Source organism: Sciurus vulgaris (genome assembly GCF_902686455.1).
Source record: "Sciurus vulgaris genome assembly, chromosome: 10".
Lineage (NCBI taxonomy): Eukaryota > Metazoa > Chordata > Mammalia > Rodentia > Sciuridae > Sciurus > Sciurus vulgaris.
In genome coordinates this window covers 50576899-50596880 of record NC_136470.1, presented here as the reverse complement: position 1 = coordinate 50596880, position 19982 = coordinate 50576899, and the positions used below count along the sequence as shown (strand labels likewise).

The 19982-nt window shown below is 33.6% G+C and overlaps 1 protein-coding gene across 8 annotated transcripts in view; it reads left to right on the top strand.

Annotated features, from left to right (window-relative positions):
- Positions 1–19982, top strand: part of SENP7 (SUMO specific peptidase 7) — a 130371-nt gene that overhangs the window by 50556 nt on the left and 59833 nt on the right. For 3 of the 8 annotated variants that reach the window (XR_013757405.1, XM_079101377.1, XM_079101381.1), the window contains 2 exons: positions 1721–1918; positions 11006–11200. The exons of 1 other annotated variant lie outside the window; for it this stretch is intronic. Coding sequence is in view for 6 of the 7 variants with exons in the window: in XM_079101377.1 (XP_078957503.1) it covers positions 1721–1918; positions 11006–11200 (393 nt within the window). In the remaining variant the exon portion in view is untranslated. The remainder of the gene's footprint in view (positions 1–1720; positions 1919–11005; positions 11201–19982) is intronic. 4 more of the 8 variants (XM_079101378.1, XM_079101383.1, XM_079101379.1 and 1 more) reach the window with 3 other exon arrangements.

Here is a 19982-nt window from a genome sequence, read left to right as displayed (position 1 = left end):
TTACTTATCCGATTGTCTTCTGGTTTCTGTTCATAGTTCCATTAAAGTGCCTCTGATGAAGTAACCTTTTTCTCTCTTTGAATTCATTTTTATTCCCCTTTCTCCTTAATGCTTTCATTTCATTCTCTGTAAAAGATTAAAATGATCTTTTGAAAATGCAGTTCTGATCTTACCATTCTCTTACTAAAATCTAGTGGATTTCTATTATTGTTGACATAAAATCTCAAGTACTTCATGTGGTCCACTGAGACCTGCCTAACTGCCCATTCTTATCTCATACACATTTTCTTTTCACTCTGAGCACTTGAGCTGGATAAATTGTTTCAGTTTTCTCACAAGCTTTACTCAGAGCATTTGTGTTTTGTCCCCTTATTTGGTCTTTTCTCCATCTTTCCACCTGTTTCCTTTGGAGAGTGCTTAGCCTTCTTTAACATGTTAGCTTTAACATGTTTTAAACAAAACCTCTCCTGACTTGAAGAAGTGCAGCATTTGTACTTCTCCTTCATATCATTTATCACATTTGTGATTGCATACCAAATTGAGTTATTCTCTGGAATATAAGCTCCATGAAGGCAAGAATTCTATCTTGTTTATTGCTGAGTCTCTGTATCCTACTAGCATAATTGTTTTGCTAGAAGATGTTCAGTAAATACTTGTTGCATGAAGTATTATTAGCTCAGAGGTGTTACTCATCTGTTTATTCCTTATAACTTAGACTTTTTTTCCCTAATTCTACATGTTTGAAGTTTCAATGAATTCGTGTAGAAGTTCTATACCCTTCTCCTCCTAGATCATTTGGGAATACAATCTCAAGTATATTATGCAAACAGATAATTTGTTTTTGAGATTTCCTGTTTTATCTTGAAAATATGTGAAGATTTTGCTTGCTGTTTCTTAATATTCTTGTGTTTGTTAAACAAACAAGCAAAAAGTGTCTAGAACCTCTTACCAGGGAGTAAAATAGTTGCACTTCTGATTAAACATATCTGGTTATTTCAGTTGTTCCTTATTTGACATTGTTTGAAGTCCACTATTAGCCTGTTCACACCACTGTATAAAGTATATTCCATGGTTCCAGAACTGAACATACTTTTTCAAATATGGCCAACACAAAAATGTATTAAATGAGCAAATGGGCAATATGTGATAAGGCATATCCCTGAAACTGCTTGTATTTATCAGGCTTCCTTTTGAGATTAGTATAGTAAATGTTTTAAATTTACCCATTTTAGAAATAAGGTAAAATTAAATCTGTATCTTAAGACAATGTAGGCGTAAGCCTGTATATGATGTACTATTTACCTCTAGGTTTTATGTTTTCTGAATCAATACATGCTAAAATAAAAATGAATTTTTAGTACAGAAAGTAGTTGCATCTGTGATGAGATTTACAGATGTATGCTGTCCTTCCACTGATAGTGTGAATGAGTATGAATGGGTTGTCAGGAGTTCAACAGCTGTATGTGTGACCAGAGTTGTAGTGTGCCTGTCAGAATTCTGACAAAAATTCCAATTTAAATGAAATAGCCCTACTTTTTAATGTATATTTGAGAATGGTTAGGTATTTTTTAAACCTACAGTATTTACTACTGTAATTAATTGCTTAAAAATCTGAAATTTAGATTTCCTAGGATATTAATATGTTAACAGTTTATGATAAATTCATGTATTATATACAATGTTTAGTATGGTGTGTATTAATTATTTATGTGTGTAACAGGCAACTCAAAGTTATGTTGACGAATGTTCTATGGACGGATTTAGGACGAAAATTCACAAAGACCCTACCTAGAAATGATGCTAATTTATATGATGCCAACAAGGTGCAATCAGACTCATTGCCTTCGTCATCTGTTGACAGCATAGAGACATGTCAAAAATTAGAACCTCTTCACCAAAGCCTTAATTTATCTGAAAGGTATGTTGTTCAGTATTGATTTTGTTCAACTTACCACATTTGAAATGATATAAATTCAGTACTCTTAAAAATATGATTGTTGGAAATAATATGAAAGAAGATCTGCATATACAAGTGTGCCCTGCTCTAAAGCAAATCTTGAAACTTTCAGTCTTCATTTAGATATTGGTTCTGTACTTCACTCAGTGTATTGACATGGACTTATATTTAAAAATAATATTCACTAAGTGTATTGACATGGACTTATATTTAAAAATGAATATCCTTAGTACATTTAATTTATTTACTTTATGATAATTTAATTCATGTATGCATTGTTTTAGTATATTCTATTATAAAATGAAGATGCATATATACATATACATTTATATATAAGCATATACATCATATATACATACACATACACATTTATATGTAGCATATACATGTTTGGGTGTATATAGATATATTTCTTGTTTTCTGCATCTTTAACATAACTTTAAATATTATTTTATCTGAATCCTCACTACCTTTGACTTTTTAAACATTCTTGTATTTTTATGTGCATTTAAAAAATGGATATGATATTAAAATATCACCTCCAGATTTTTGTACTAAATAGTCGGTTTAATTTTGAAAGCTAAGAAGACCAATTTTACTTTTGGTTTTCTAAAAAGATTGTATGTGGAGTTTTGAGCTAACCACCAGGAAGCAGCTCTAGGAATTTGTGATCTATAAAATAATATTTTTAATATATCTCCATTTATGTTTTTAGTCCTTAAATAAATATTTTTGGGAAGGTACTTTATTTTCAGTTAGAATAACCTGCTATTGACTAGACAGACAGTGCTTGATAATGTGAACTTTAATCTGCATGACAGTGTACAAGTGTTTTAGGTGGAAAAAGTTGTTAATTTTGAGTAGTTATTTTAAATGAAAGTAGCACTCTTATCAAAACTTCTTAACTTGTTTAATAAGGGTAAAACCAAAAAAGGTTTAGTGAGACGTCGCTTACTAGATCTTCCCTAATATAAAGTTAACTTTCTAAAATACTGTAAATCTTAAAGAGAGTTTAATATAAATAATTTTTGAAGCATCTTGCTCCCATTCTCATGGATTTTTAACAGCTTATCCAGTTTGTACAGGAAAATTAAACTGTACTGACAGATCTAAATAAAAGGACTAGTTAAAAGAATGATAATATCTTTGGTTCTTTTGAAAGGAAACTCTAACTCTTGCAAATGACAACAGATTCTTCAGTTCTCTTATCCTATTACTGCTCTTTTTCCAATTAAAACAGTGTGGTGTTTCGTGCTCTCTCAAGAATAGTTTTTCACATAAAGAATTGTTAGCTCCTAAATTATGTGTTTGTGAAATTTAAATATAATATGAAGTAAAGACTCCTAATAAGATTTTTAAAAAATTATTTTTAGTTGTTGATGGACCTTATTTTATTCATTTAATTATATGTGGTGTTGAGAATTGAACCCAGTGCCTCACATGTGAGGCTAGCACTCTACCACTGAACCACAACCCCAGCCCCCTGATAAGATTTTAATTTGTTTTTTTTCCCTCTCTGTTTAGTTACTAGAATTTAGCTAGTCCAGACATCTTAACTTTGGTCCAAATATCCTAAACTCAACTTGTTTTAAATTGAAAACATTATTTTTATTCTCTTCTGTCCCTTTACTCTTTGAGTGAATGACTTGCTTATAGACCTAGTTCTGCAAATTAGGACTTTGGAATTGTCCTTTTTTTTTTTTTTTTTTTCCCTCTCTTACCCTTATATCCAATTATTTACCATGTCTAGTTGTTTTTTTCTTCTAAATTCATCTTGAAATAATTTCTTCATCTTTACTGCCAGTACCTCAGTTCAAATCCTAATAACTTTGTACTATTGTTACTATGAGATTAACTAGATGAGGCTTCCTGTGTATAATCTTTTTCTTCTTGGCATATTCCTTTTGTTTTTGTCTAAGTGTTCATTCTTAAAGTCAGATATTGCTTGTGACTCAGTGGTTTAATGTCTTTCTGTGATTCCATGCAACCTTTAAGTTCAAACTAGTTAGCTTGGGGCAGAATATCCTTATGATAATTTCCCTTTGCCTGTTTCTATCTAGCTTTGTGTCTTTCCACACTTCCACATTTACAGAAAGAATACTTAATGCTTAGGGAACTATTGGTAGTTCACTGAACATATAATGCTGTTTTATGCATTCTGTTTTTCCCTTATCTTAGAAATAATCTCTTTCCTTTTTCCTGGTTTCTCTTGGTTTTGAATATTGAGCTCACATGTCTCTTGAGAGCCCTCCTTGAGTTTGTATTACATAATTACATTTGATCCCTTTGTCTTGCTAAACAGCTCTTCATATATCAGCATTCATCATACGGTATTGTGAGATTTAGTTTCTCTGCCTCTCTTAACAGTAAACTTCATAAGGGTAAGGACTACATTTTATTTCTTATTTTTCTTTGTTCCTAATATATTACTAGGCTCATACTAAATACTGAATACTGGAAGATTTTTGTTTTTATTTTTATTTTATTTGGTATTAGGGATTGAACCCAGGGGTGCTTTACTACAGAGCTAGATTTCCAGATCTTTTTATGTTTTACTTTTGAGAAGGATTTCACTAAGTTGTTTAGGGCCTCACTAAGTTGCTGAGGCTGGCCTCAAATTTGTAATCTTCCTGCTTTAGCCTCCAGAGTTGCTCGAGATTATAGGTGTATACTATTGTGCCCAGCTAAAGGACACTTTAATACATTTAACCGTAGGTCTTATCTTCATCTGTTTTCTTGGGATAAAATTTCCAGACATTTTAAAATCTTGATCAGTAGGCAAGAAGGGGCCTAATGGGACATAATATTCAGGGCTTCTGAAGAGATAAACTATATTTCTTCTGCTTTCATCAGTTGACACCAGAGATTGTTAGAGAAATATGGACATGTTGTATTCATATATAATGACTATACAATGTACTTAAATATCATGAAAAAGTGTTATATTAGTATTATCCTGGTATTTGTAATTACTCTAAATGGTATAAATGAATTTATTGTTTTATTTTCCTTTAAATATACATGTGTTTGAAATTTATAGGTGCTACAAAATTATGTATTCCAGCTGGGCACTGTGGCACAGGCCTGTAATTCCAGCAGCTTGGGAGGCTGAGGCAGGAGGATCAAGTTTGAGGTCGGCCACAGCAGTTTATTGAGGCCCTGATCAACTTTGTGAGACCTTGTCTCAAAATAAAAAATTTAAAGGGCTAGGGATGTGGCTCAGTAAGCAAGCAACCCTGGATTCAGTCCCTAGTTCAAAACAAAACAAAACAAAACAAAACAAAACAAAACAAAAAAAACAATAAAAAACAAAACAACAACAAAAATTTAAAAACCTCAAATCGTATTGCAGTACTGTAATGGAAAACTCTTTGAACATTATGATATTCCTATAGCCTTATGATATTTAAGCCAGTAATATGCTTGGTGAGTACTAATCTGTTCAATTAAGATTTAGCTTAGTAAAATCTTAAGTGATTTTAAATCTTAATTTAGAAGATATGTTAATATCTTTAAAAAAGTTATTCAGAAATTAAATCTTTTCCCTACATACCTTAATGTGTTGATTTAGAAGGTATATTTTGAAGTTTATCATCTGGGAAAAGAATAAATTTGCCAGGCATGGTGGTGCATGCTTGTAATCCCAGCCATTTGAGAGGCTGAGGCAGGACGATTGTGGGTTCAAAGCCAGTCTCAGCAAAAGCCAGGTGCTAAACAACTCAGTGAGACTCTGTCTCTAAATAAAACACAAAATAAGGCTGGGGATGTGACTCAGTGGTTGAGTGCCCCTGAGTCAAATCAATCCCCAGTACCAGAAAGAAAAAAGAATAAATTTATGAGAATCCTATTAAAATGCCATAAATCACAGTTTTAGAAAATCATCAGTCTACAATTAGAGCAAAATGAAACTAAATTAGTATCATAATTTTTTTGTGTGTGGTACTGCCAATTGAACTTAGGGCCTCATGCATGCTAGGCTAGTGCTTTCTACCACTAAGCTACATCCCCAACTCTTATAATTTTGTATTATATTACAGCTTTATTAGCAGATATAATTGTTATCTTCCAACAAGGACTTCATTTCTTCAAAAAAACTTCTTTTGGAATGAAGTTGTATATTAATAGCTCTTACTAGTTTTTCAAAGTTTCCTCCATTTATTAAATTATTTAAATCTTATGGTTACCTTGCTACTTGAGCAAGGTACAGTTTGAGAGAATTAGCATAAAGAGGCACAATTAGAAAATGGAACTATTTTCAGGCCATTATCCTTTCTGCTGTATCTCACTGCATTTCAACATTTCTTTCTTCTTTAATATATTTATGATATTTTGAAGTGTTGTTTCATCATATTAGTAAATAGAGTTAAACAAATTGTGTTTTATATTATTGATATTGTTTACATACTAAGAAAAAAATTTTAGGTTGAAATAATATGAGAGATAAAGTATACACATTTATTTACTTAATTTCTTATAAAAATTTGGAGTTTTTTTTGACATGCTAGCTAGCCCTAGAATAGCCTTGGCAAGATAGTTTTGAAGCTATGAATTTAATTATCACTTTATAGATTTGTATTCTCTAACCCTGTCACTCTTTGTTCCTTTAAGGTACCTAAATTAGATATGTTGTCAATAGGCAACGGAATGTATTTGGGCTATGGTTGTGTGTTATGAAGAGCTGAGTATACTATAGTCATTGTTCAGTTATACACTTTTTTTGGGGGGGGGGGAGTTCTGGGGATTTAACTCAGAGACACTTTTTTTACTACTGAACTGCATCCCCAGCCCTTTTTGTTTTGTATTTTGAAACAGGGTCTAGCTAGGTTGCTTAGGGGCTTGCTAAGTTGCTAAGGTTGGCCCTGAACTTGAGATCAACTTCCTGAGTTACTGGGATTTTAGGTGTGGGCCACTGCCCCCAGCTAATCATACACATTTTAAAAAGTATTGTGATTAAGATCGTAGAGCATAATAAATTGTAATAGTTACTATTTGAAAAGGTAAGTTAAAAAGTTGAGTAAGACTTCAATATGAGCCTGGTGAGGTGGCACTTACTGTAGTCCCAGCCACTCAGGAGGCTGAGGCAGGAGGATCGAGAATTCAAAGCCAACCTCAGCAAAATGGAGGCATTAAGCAACTCAGTGAGACCCTGTCTCTAAATAAAATACAAAATAGGGCTGGGGATGTGGCTCAGTGATTGAGTGCCCCTAAGTTCAATCTCCAGTATCAAAAAAAAGAGGCTTCAATAATATGAACATTAAAATTTCCATTTATTACATATTTACTATGTGCTAGGAGTTGTGCTAATTGTTTAAACCTGTTATTTAATCTCCACTGCATAAAGCAGATGTTTTTCACATTTTAGAGATGAGGTGATCTGTGCTAAGAGGCAGTAATTATGCTAAGTAACTTTCACTTTTACATTTTTAACTTTTTTTTTTTTTTTTTGGTACTGGGGCTAAACTCAGGGGTGCTCTACCATCGAGCCACTTCCCAAACCCTTTTAAAAATATTTTATTTAGAGAAAGGGTCTCACTGAGTTGCTGAAGCTGTCTTTGGATTCTAGATCTCCTTCCTCAGCCTCCTGAGCTGCTGGGATTACAGGAATGTGCCACTGTGCCCAGCTGAACTTACTATTTCTCATTAACAAAATAGAAATTGAACTTTGCTACATATTTTATGTTACTTAATTTATTAACCTTTAAATGTTTAACTTATTCTTTTAAGTTTTTCGTGTGGCACTTTTTTTTTAGATAGTAAGAATGCTTTCATGGATGTGCTGAGATAGTGTCTTGAACCCTCTGATAGCTTCATTGTCCTCAAGGGAACTTTAGGGATGTGCCTTTTAGTGAAGCTTGATATATAATCTTTTCAAATGGTTGGTTTTTGGTTGAAATTTGAGATTTTTTTTTTCTCCTCTAGGAAAAAACTTTTAACTCTTTGTTCAACTTGGAAAGTCTCTGGTTCCTTTTTTTTTCTCTCTCTCTCTTCTTTTCTTTTTCTTGTTTCAAAATTTAGCAGCAAAACAGACCATGCAAGAATTGATTCATCATGTATTATTCAGAAGAGAATTCCAAATGTTCCCTTTCCTTGCTGGTTTAGTTTCAAATAACTGATTATTTTCAACACTTTGTTTGGGACTAATCTTCTATTAACTCCAAGTCCCCTGTTTTAGAGAAAAAAACTTTAGGAACTCAACATTTTAAAAACATATTTAAATTATTCTGTAGCTAAACATTTAAATAAAGATAATAGGAGATAGTTGACATTTCTTTGATGTAGTTTTTATATACCCCAATTTTTCTCATTATTAAATATTTAAGTGTTTGTAGCATTTTTTAATACATAATGAGCAACATTTAGAATTCAGGGAGGAGAGGGGACCATAAATGAGTTACCATTTTTTAATGAATTAATTAATTTATTTTGGTGGTGCTAGGATCAAAACCAGGCCTTACAGTTCCACCCCTGAGCTACATTTCCTGCCCAAGAATGATCAATTCTTATGTTATTTTACAGCATCAGATACTTTCATCTCTTAAAAGTAAATAAAATTTTATTTATGCTGAAATATTTATTTGGGAAAAATGATCCTATCTTGGTGAAATTCTCTCTGCTAATTTTCCTGTTTTTGTTCTAAAGCATTGAGAACCACATTTGAACTTCCTTTTAGTGATATACTTTGTAGCAGTCATAGTATAAAGTCAGATAAAAGGAATCTTGATATATATTACTGGCCTTTCATTGCCCTCCATTACCACTCCAGATTTAGCATTTTAAGGTAGAGTTTTGTCAAGTCTGTCAGGCATCAAGTATATGAAGCAGACAATAGTAAATAGGATCCTTAGAAATCTAAATTATGCTAGGAGGAAGGTATCACTGACCTGCTTACTCACAATTGGAGGAGACACTGTATGACAGACCTCTTCATTCTTCCTTCGCAAACTCTTTTTTTTTTTTTTTTATTGTAAACAAATGGGATACATGTTGTTTCTTTGTACATGGAGTAAAGGCATACCATTTGTGTAATCATAAATTTACATAGGGTAATGTTTGATTCATTCTGTTATTTTTTCCCTTCCCCCCACCCCTCCCACCCCTCTTTTCCCTCTATACAGTTCTTCCTTCCTCCATTCTTGCCCCCCTCCCTAACCCTAACCCTAAGCCTAACCCTAACCCTGACACTAACCCCTCCCACCCCCCATTATGTGTCATATCCGCTTATCAGCAAGATCATTTGTCCTTTGGTTTTTTGAGATTGGCTTATCTCATTTCATGATATTCTCCAATTTCATCCATTTGCCTGCACCTTCACAAACTTTTAAGTTCAGGGAGTTATATTTGCTATTAGTGCTTGTTTTTAGATCATATAATCATTGAAGCATTTCCTTTAATGTTAATTTTGTTAGAAGTGAATATTTTCAAAAGTTTCTTTAAGTATTTTTAGAAAAGCTCAGTTATCTGGAATCCTTTTCAAGTTAATATTGAGGATTCAGTGTTTTGGAATAGAATAAACAAACAAAACTCTCAAAAAATAATAAGCCCAGTTTCTTCCACTATGAAGTACTATTTATATTTGAACATATATTTAACTTTTCTGAGCTTTTGATTCTTCATGTTTAGAGTATGGAACTAATTTAAAGTTCTCCTAAGGTTTTGAAATGTTATTCTATTTGGGACATAGTAAAAAGAACATCATGTCTTTATATAGTGAGAATAAACAGGTACCTGTGAGTACTACTACAAATGTAACAAAGTTCATTGAAGGTTCACATTCTCACTTAAACAAAAGTACTAAGTATGTTTCTAAGTATGTTGTTTCTCACAGAGTGTCAGTAAAATACTGTTAGTGGCATATTGATAACAATCAAGAAGATTGAAGAGGCATAAGGAAGAGGCAGGAGAAACTTAAAAATAAACTACATCTGTAGTCCTGGGTATTTGGGAGACTAAGGTAGGAGGATCATTTGAGTCCAAGGGTTTGGAGCTAGCTTAGGCAACATAGTGAGACCTTGTGTCTTAAACAATAACAACAAATAAATAAAACTGGTCTTGGAATGTAGTTCTGTGGCAGAGCGCTTGCCTATGACACTGGGTTCTATCCCTAGCACCATGAAAACATAACAAGACAAAACAAAAAAATATAGTACCGAGATCTAAAAGAAAAAAAAAATCACAATAATTTGTCTTGAGTTTGTTAGTTCAGGGTCAAATAGTAGTCTCCTTTTTTATATCTCCACAGCTGTCATGCTGGAGATGGAATCCAGGGCCTTGTAAACATTAAGGAAACAATAGTCTTTGGGGCATTGTTGCGGGGCAGCAAAGTATATCTTGTTTATAATAGCAGCTTTGGCTAACCAAGCAAAGATCATACTACCCTCTTCAGCCTAAGAAGACTCCAGGATTATATAGTGCATTTGATATAGCTGTAGATGCCACAATTTAAAAAAGTTTGTAGCTTTAAAGATATACTTTGCTTTTCTGAATATTTAATTTATTGATTCTTTCCCTAATGCTATTATAATATTAGCATATTAATCCCGTATATGTGCTGTTTCATTTATGGAATCTGTCATTACCATAGATGCAATATGGTTGATGTCTTTCTTGTTGAATGTGGTACTTGTCGTTTGTCAATTATAAATACTGTTTCTTATCAAGAACCTTTCTTTTAGGAGAACAAAGATTTGATGAATTGGCTTGAAGTAATCTGTGTTTTTAATAAATACTGGAAAAGAAAAAGCATTTTTTGAGAAAAATTGACCAAAATTGATTAAGTATACTAATAGCATTTATTAGTATACTTAAAGACATTCTCGTGGCATACTGTAATTTATGCCATTGTTTGTAAGATGCAAGTATTTCTAGGAATAAAAGATTATACAAAATTTTGAGTATTCATATGTCAATTTCCAGGGTGATGTAGTTCTAATAGCTTATTTATGCTAAGATTTGACAATGATTGAAAATTCAACTTCTTAGAATATTTTTTTTTTTTTTTTTAAACTAAAAACTCCAATACAGTACAGTGTTTGTTATTCTGTGTGACAGGATACCCAGAGTTATATTGACGAATGTCCTGGGAACGGAGTTAGGAAGAAAATACATAAAGACCCCACCTGTAACTGAGGCCAGTTTGAGTGATACAGACAACTTGCAATCAGAGCAACTTTCTTCATCATCTGATGGCAGCCTAGAATCTTGTCAAAATCTAAATCCTCACAAGAGCTGTTTTTTATCTGAAAGGTATGTTTAGTGATAATTTTACTCAAAATAAATATATTTATTCTCATGAACCATCTCCTGTTTCCCCCCCAAGATATATTATTGATAAATGTGAGGTAAATTGTGCTCTTGTCACCATTATAATTTGGAAAAATGGACACAGCCACTGAATGAAATCTTGGTTACCTGTTTCAGTATCTCAGTTATATTTGTCTGGTATACTTGAAATCCATTCCCCTGACATCACTCTATTCCTCCCTTTTTCTCTGTTCTATCTGTCCATCTGTCTGTTCATCCATCTGATCTTATTCATTATGTTATATCCAGATTCTAGAAATCTGTCACTTAGTGAATAAATGGCTGAATGCATTCCTCATAAAAGTGGTTTGGGATAGCTGAATTCCACTAACAAATGTGGCTGTGTTACTAAGAGAAATGTAAATCTGAAGTTGTCTTTATTTTAAACACAAGAAGAACCTGTGTGGACTGGAAATAAGAAAAAAATCTGTGGAAAAGGGAATGTCATTTAGTAAATTCTACTAGATTTTTAAACTTTCATTTGCCATGAACTCCTGAAGTTTCTCTTTTTATTTTCTGTTTTAAAACTATAGAATAAAGCATTTTTATCTCAGTGAAAAGTTGATTTGGTCTTAATTTCCACCACCCCCTGACCTATCCAAAGGTAACTTCTGGTTTGTATTTCCATTATGTGCCTTATACATTAAATATTGATAGTTGCCTTTTTTAAGGCCTATAACAAACTTCTTACTTTTCTAATAAATTCTCTTAAAACTTTATTATGAACTTCTGAATTTTTCTCCTTTTAGAAAATATTTTGTAGTTTCACAGAAGTGCTACTCAATTATTTGTGACAATTTTAATTTTGTACTTTAATAGACCTCTCTAAATTTGCCTCCCTTCAAAATTAGAATTTCAGTGGCATTATCTAGTTACTAAATTTAAAGTATAGTTGGATATTATAAGTGTGTTTATCACATTATACTATTGGTGTTTGTTTCTGGCTTCTCTACTAGACCATAAAGAAAAGGCATAATATCTTATTTGCATTTATACCCAGTGCTTAGCTCAGTACATAATGAATTTTGTGCACTTGTGTTAATCTTCATGACATTTAATTTTAAGCCTCAGTTTCCTAAGTTGTAAAAAGAGAATTTTTAATGTTCTTCCTTCCTTACAGAATTGTTGTTGTCTCTGTTTTAAATCTTTTTTTTTTTAAATATTGTTTTAGTTGTCAGTGGACCTTTTTATTTATATGTGGTGCTGAGAATCAAACCCAGTGCCTCATACATGCTAGGCAAGCACTCTAGCACTGAGCCACGACCCCACTCTCTTTTAAATCTTACATGTAAGAATTCTTTGCGTACATAAGATATTATACAAATGAAAGTGTTATTGAAGATGCTTTTATAGAAAAAAACTTATTTTTTGTAGAAAAAGCTTAATTTTATAATATTGAATTCCATGTTTATGGTTATTTTTATTATGATGTTGAATTCCATGTTTTACCTGGAATTCAAATGACATCATCGGTACACAGTTATACTGCTAGGAAAACAGCGCTGTTGTGAGGATTCTTTTTTTTTTTTGGTAGTTGTGGATGGACAGAATGCCTCTATTTTGTTTATTTAATTTTACATAGTGCTGAGGATCAAATCCAGTGCCTCACACATGGCTAGGCAAGTGGTCTGTCACTGAGCTGTAGCCCCAGCCCTGTTGTGAGGATTCTTTGAAACTATTCAATTGTAACAGCCTTTATACCAATCTGTGGCTAAAATTTTTTGAATGAATGGATAATTATAGGTAGGTTCCAGAATTTATTCATTGGGGACTCTAGCTGTCCTCAGTTTCTTCTAAATAGTTGTGAAAAATTCAGGTTTTTTTGCTTTGCTTTGTTTTCTTTTTCTTTTTTTGGTACTGGGGATTGACCCAGGGGTGCTTAACCACTGAACCACATCTACAGCCCTTTTTATTTTTTATTTTGAGATTTTGAGACAGGGTCTTGCCAGGTTGCTTAGGGCCTTGCTGAGTTGCTGAGGCTGGCCTTGAACTTGTGGTCCTCCTGCCTCAACCTCCCACCTCACTGGGATTACAGGCTTGTGCCACCACACCAGGCTCCAGTTGTTTTTGCTGTGCCTTCTGAAAATTCATTCTTTTGGTGGCATTCATCCATTTGGAATAAGCATTAACTTTGGAACCAGACACATGAATTCAGCTCTTACCTATATTGCTAACTGACTTAGCTTGGCAAGTTACTTATCCTGTTTTTAAAACAGGAGTAGCAGTACATACTATTTGGATTAGTGTACAGATTTAAGGAGATAACCCATGTAAAGTCCCTAATACAATGCCTGGAAATTGGTAACTGGTAGTCATTAGTTTTGTATCTCTCTTATTGCTGCTAATATAAAAAAATGCCATCAAAGGCAATTTCTGGAGTTGAAGCTCTCGAAGTCTTTTCTCTAGAGGATGCCAGTATTTGATACTAAAACTGCTGTTGCAGTCAGCAGTACTGACAAGACAATTTTCAGTCTTATCAGCATCATCATTTAGTTCAAGTAGGAGTATGGAGCTCCTTAAATTAAGCTTTAGTTCTCTCTTCCCTTAAAATATCTTTGTTTTAAGGAGAATCCTGAGTACCCCATGGAAGTACATTGCAAATATGGCCATGCCACACTTTGTTTCAGTACAACTGGAATACAGGATGAACACAGAGTAGGTGTAAAATGCTATTCCTTTTGTAACCCATCCCCTCCCAACCTCCCTGGCCAAAATCAGAATGAGTAATTATAAATTATTTAGATATTCCTAGGAGACATGATGACTTGACATTATTGTTCTTACACTATAGAGAAAGTGGTAGGCATCTCTTTAGGAAGATATAGTATCAAGTTAGAAACTCATAGATTTTGTGGGTTGAATAATGAGGGTTATGTGCCCTTGATGATGCATATGAAAATTGTTATGTAAAGACTAAAAGCTTTACTTTTAGCTTTAGCCTGTCCAAAACTGTTACTACTATTATAGACAACCTGAAAGGAACTATGTAGGAAAAAGTCTCTTTATATCAGAAGTGAAAGAATGATAGAAAAAACACCATTGGTAGGAGAAAATTTAAATTAATCTCCTTGAAGTAGCATATTTAGCATAACAACTAACATTTAAATCTTTCATGATTCAGTTTCATATTAATCCTGTAACAGCTTTTAAGCTAACATTTATGAAGTGTTTAGTGTGATATTACACTATGAAAACTGCTTTTTCTGTACTAACTTTTTTAGTACAGGCTTGAATTGCAGCCTGGGCAATTTCCTTAACTTTTCTATGCCTTAGTTTATGTCATCTGTAAAATGAAATAAGGTATATATATAAACCTAGGTATATTGGAAGAGTAAATGAGAAGATGTCTTTAAGATTCTTAAAACAGAACTTCAATAAATGAGAATTTTTATTATTTCCTATTTGGAATTTCTGATAGATTTTAATTTTCCAAATATCCTTTATAAATAATCTCACTTCTTAAAATAATTCAATTGTTATGAAAATTTTAGCATAGAATATGTCACTTGTTATTTCTACTTCTCGATAATAACTTAATGGTTTTTATATATGCATGAATATATGTATATATTTATAAGCACACATACACATAAACTTGCATACTTTTAAAAAATGTAAATAGAATTATGGCATAAATTCTCTTTTTGGGGGGGGGGGTACCAGGGATTGATTGATTGAACTCAGGGCCATTTGACCACTGAGCCACAGCCCTGGCCCTGTTTTGTATTTTATTTATTTAGGATCTCACCAAGTTGCTTAGTGCCTCGATTTTGCTGAGTCTGGCTTTGAACTCACAATTCTTTTGCCTCAGCCTCCTGAGCCACTGGGATTACAGGCATGCGACACCGTGACTGGCATAAACACTCTTTTAAAATCACCTTTTTTTTTTTCTCTTGTGCTTGCACGCTTGCATGCTCTCTTTTTCAAAATGGGATTTTGCTTTATTGTCTCAAACTTGTGAGCTCAAGTGACCCTCCCATGTTGGCCTCTTAAGTAGCTAGGATTGTAAGTGTGTGCCACAGCACCTGCCTAGCTTCTCTTTTGGTAATTCTTGACATCAATACTTAAAGATCTGCCTCCTCCTCCTCTTCCTCTTCCTCTTCCCCTTCCCCTCCCCTTTCCCTCCCCCTCCTCCTTCCTCCCTCCTCCCCCTCCCCCTCTTCCTTCCCCTCCTCTCCCTCTTCCCTTCTCCCTTCTCCTTTCTTCTTCCCCCTTCCCCCCTTTCTCCCTTCTCCCTCTTCCTCCTTTTCCTCCTTCCTCCTCCTCCTTTCTTCTTTCTTCCTTCTTCTTTTCTTCTTCTTTCTTCCTCTTCTTCTTTTTAAAAAAAAGCCTTTATTTTTTGAATTATAAAATTGACAGAGTACAGCTATATATATTTATTGAGTACAAAGTGATGCTCTGGTTTATGATTACAGTGTGGAGGAATTAAAAGCTAATCAACATCTTTCATTATCAAATAACTTTTTGTGGTGAACATATAAGTAATTACTTTCTTAGTGATTTTGAAATGTGCAATACAATATTATTTACTGTGTTACCTACACTGGGCAATAACAGGTTTTATATTCTTGACCATCATCTCCTGTCTGCTAACCACTATTCCACTGTCAGCTTCTTTGAGTTCCATTGTTTTAGAGTCCACACACATGTAAGTGAGAACATGTATTTGTTTTTCTGTGTCTAGTTTATTTCACTGAGTAGTGTTTTCCAATTCAATCCATGTTGTCACAATGACAAAATCTCTTTTTCAATATCGAGTAGTGTTCTATTATGTATAGAGACCCCAGAGTTCCATTGTGTATGCAGACTACATTGTCCATTCATCTGTTGATGGCGTCTGTGTAACGCTATTGTGAATAATGCTGTAGAGAACATGGATGTACAAACATTCCTTAGGCATACTAATTTTAAATTTTCTGGGTAAATACTCAGAACCTAATTTTAGTTTTTTGTTTTTTAAGAACCTCCATGAAATTTTCTATGTCTTCACTAATTTACACTCTCATCAACAGCTTATAAGGGTTCCCTTTTCTCTACATCTTCTCCAACACTTATCTTCTGTTTTCAGCAGCAGCCATTCTCACAGATGTGAGGCAATATCTCATATGCTTTTATTTTGTATTTCTTCTGTGATTAGGGATAGTGAGCAGTTTAATAGATCTGTGTGTCTTTTGTGTGTCTTCTTTTGAGAAATATCTTTTTAGTTCCCGTGTTCATTTTTAAAATTAAATTGTGTTCTTCCTATAGAGTTAACTTCCTTATGTATTTTGGATATTATCCCCTTATCAAATGTTTATGACTTGCAGGTGTTTTCTCTCAGTTCTTAAGTTGTCTCTTTACTATGTTCATTGTTTCCTTTCTTACACAGAAGCCTTTTATTATAATGTAATCTCATTTGTCTATTTTTGCTTTTGTTTCCTGCACTTTTTAAGTCATATCTGAAAAAATGATTGCCCAGACAAATGTAGTATGATTTTACTTCTGTTTTCTTCTGGTAGTTTTAGTTTTAAGTCTTTTGATTAAGTCTTTAATTCGGTTTGAGGTTTGTAAACGGTATGCTATGAGGTCCAGTTTCTTCTGTGAATGAATATTCAGTTTCTCGTGCTAATTATTGAAGAGACTCTCCTTTTCCCAGTGTGTATTCTTGATACCTTTTTCTAAAATCAATTAACTTTATATGCATGGGTACATTTTGGGAATCTCTGTTCTGTTTGTCTGTTAGTCTGTTGATATGCCATTATCATGATGATTTATTATTTGTTTGTTTTTATGGTGATAGGAATCAAACCCAGGGTCTCATGCATACTGGGAAACTACCACTGAGCAACATTCCTAGCCTCTTTGTTGCTTTAATTATATTGTTCTGCAGTATAATTTGAAATCTGGTAGAGTGATTCTTCCAGTTTTTTCCTTTTTGATCATAGTTTTTTTTCATTTTTTTTGTGGTTTCATGAATTTTTAGGATTTTTTATTTCTTTTTTTAAATTTTGATTCATTGTATACAGATGGGGTACAACTCTCGTTACTCTGGTTGTACACAAAATAGAGTCATACCATTTGCGTAATCATACGTGTACATAGGGTGATGATGTTTGTCTCATTCTGTTATCTTTCCTTCCCCGCTGCCCTCTCCCCACACCTCATTTCCCTCTACACAATCCATCCTTCTTCCATTCTTCCCTTACCCGCCCCCTGTTGTGTTTTATCATCCACTTATCAGAGAAACCATGTAGCCTTTGTTTTTTTGGGATTGACTTATTTTACTTTAGCATGATATTCTCCAACTCTATCCATTTCCCTGCAAATGCCATAATTTTATTCTTCTTCATGGCTGGATAATATTCCATTGTGTACATATACCATGGTTTCTTTATCCATTCATCTATTGAAGGGCATCTAGGTTGGTTCCACAATCTAGCTATTGTGAATTGAGCTACTATAAACATTGGTGCAGCTGCATCACTGTAGTATGCTGATTTTAAGTCCTTTGGGTATAGGCCAAGGAGTAGGATAGCTGGGTCTATTGGTATTTCTGTTCCAAGTTTTCTAAGGAATCTCCACACTGCTTTCCAGAGTGGCTGCCTCAATTTGCAATCCCACCAGCAATGTGTGAGTGTACCTTTTTCCCCCACATCCTCGCCAACACCTATTGTTGCTTGTATTCTTCTTTTTTTTTTTGTGGTGCTGGGGATTGAACCCAGGGCCTTGTGCTTGCAAGGATTGTATTCTTGATAATCGCCATTCTAATTGGGGTGGGATGAAATCTTAGGGTAGTTTTGATTTGCATTTCTCTTATTACTAGAGATGTTGAACACTTTTTCATATATCTGTCGATTGCTTGTATATCTTCTGTGAAGTGTCTGCTCATTTCCTTAGCCCATTTATTGATTGGGTTATTTGTATTCTTGGTGTAAAGTTTTTTGAGTTCTTTATAGATTCTGGAGATTAGTGCTCTCTCTGAAGTATGTGTGGCAAAGATATTCTCCCACTCTGTAGGCTCTCTCTTCACATTGTTGATTGTTTCCTTTGCTGAGAAAAAGCTTTTTAGTTTGAATCTATCCCAATTATTGATTCCTGCTTTTATTTCTTGTGCTTTGGGAGTCATGTTAAGGAAGTCTGGTCCTAAGCTGATAGGATGAAGAAATGCATTCCTATACACTGATTATGAATCAGCTGAAAGAGAAATTAGGAAAACTATCCCATTCATAATAGCCTAAAACAAAACAAAACAAACAAACCTGGGGATTGAAACAAAAAGCCTGTACAATGAAAACTACAGAACACTAAAGAAGGAAATTGAAGAAGACCTTAAAGATGGAAAGGCATTGTGTATTCTTGGATAGGCAGAATTAATATTGTCAAATTGACCATACTACCAAAAGTGCTATACTTGTTTAATGTACTTCTTATTAAAATTCCAGTGACGTTCTTCATAGAAATAAAACAAGCAATCATGAAATTCATTTGGAAAAACAGGAGGCCCAGAATGCCAATGCAATCCTTAGAAAAGCAAAGCAGGAAGCATCACAACGCTAGACCTTAAATTATACTATAGATATAGTAACAAAAATAGCATGATATTGACAGAAAAACAGACATGCAAATGAATCAAACAGAATTGAAGACACAGAATCAAGCCCACATATATACAGTTATCTCATACTAGACAAACGCACCAAAAACATACATTGGAGAAAATATAGCCTCTTCAAAAACTGGTGGTGGGAAAACTGGAAATCCATATGTAGTAGAATGAAGTTTAACCCCATCTTTCATCCTGCACAAAACTGAAAGTGGATCAAAGACCTAGTTATTAGACCAGAAACCCTGTACCTAGAATAAGAAAATGTAGGCCCAGCACTCCAATATGTTGGCTTAGGAACTAATTTCCTCAACAAGAGTCCTAAAGTGCAAGAAGTCAAATCAAGAATCTATGAATGGAAAAAAAATAGTAATGCCAAACTTGGACTCAGAGCCTACTAAAAGTTTTAAAATAGTGTTCTTATCTTAGAATAATACTTGAAATTAGATAAGCTCCCAAATGTAAACTCTGTACCTGTTTGTGTCTGAATAGCAGTATAGGTACTGTCTTATAGAACATTACAGACATATAAAAATAAAAATATGTGCCATGCTCAAAGAAACTGCATCTTCAGGTATGCACAGTAGTATTGATGAACAGTAGTTTTGTACAAAAGAGTGAAATATTAAACAAAAATACATGGTACCAAAAATAAATAAAAGAAGAATCAATAAATGGATGCTATCAAAATAAAGCTTCTTCACAGCAAAGGAAACAATCAAGAACATGGAGAGAGAACCTACAGAATGGGAGAAAATCTTTACCACCTGTACCTCAGATAGAGCATTAATCTCCAGTATATACAAAGAACTCAAAAAGCTTAAGACTATAAAAACAAATAACCCAATCAATAAATGGGCAAAAGAACTGAACAGGCACTTAACAGAAGAAATATGAACAGTCAACAAATATATGAAAAAATGTTCAACATCTCTAGCAACTAGAGAAATACAAATTAAAATTACACTGAGATTCCATCTCACTGCAGTCAGTATGGCAATTATCAAGAATACAAGTAATAAATATTGGCGAGGATGTGGGGAAAAATGTTCACTCACACATTTCTGGTGGGAATGCAAACTGGTGCAACCACTATGGAGATCCCTCAGGAAACTTGGAATGGAATCACCATTTGACCCATTT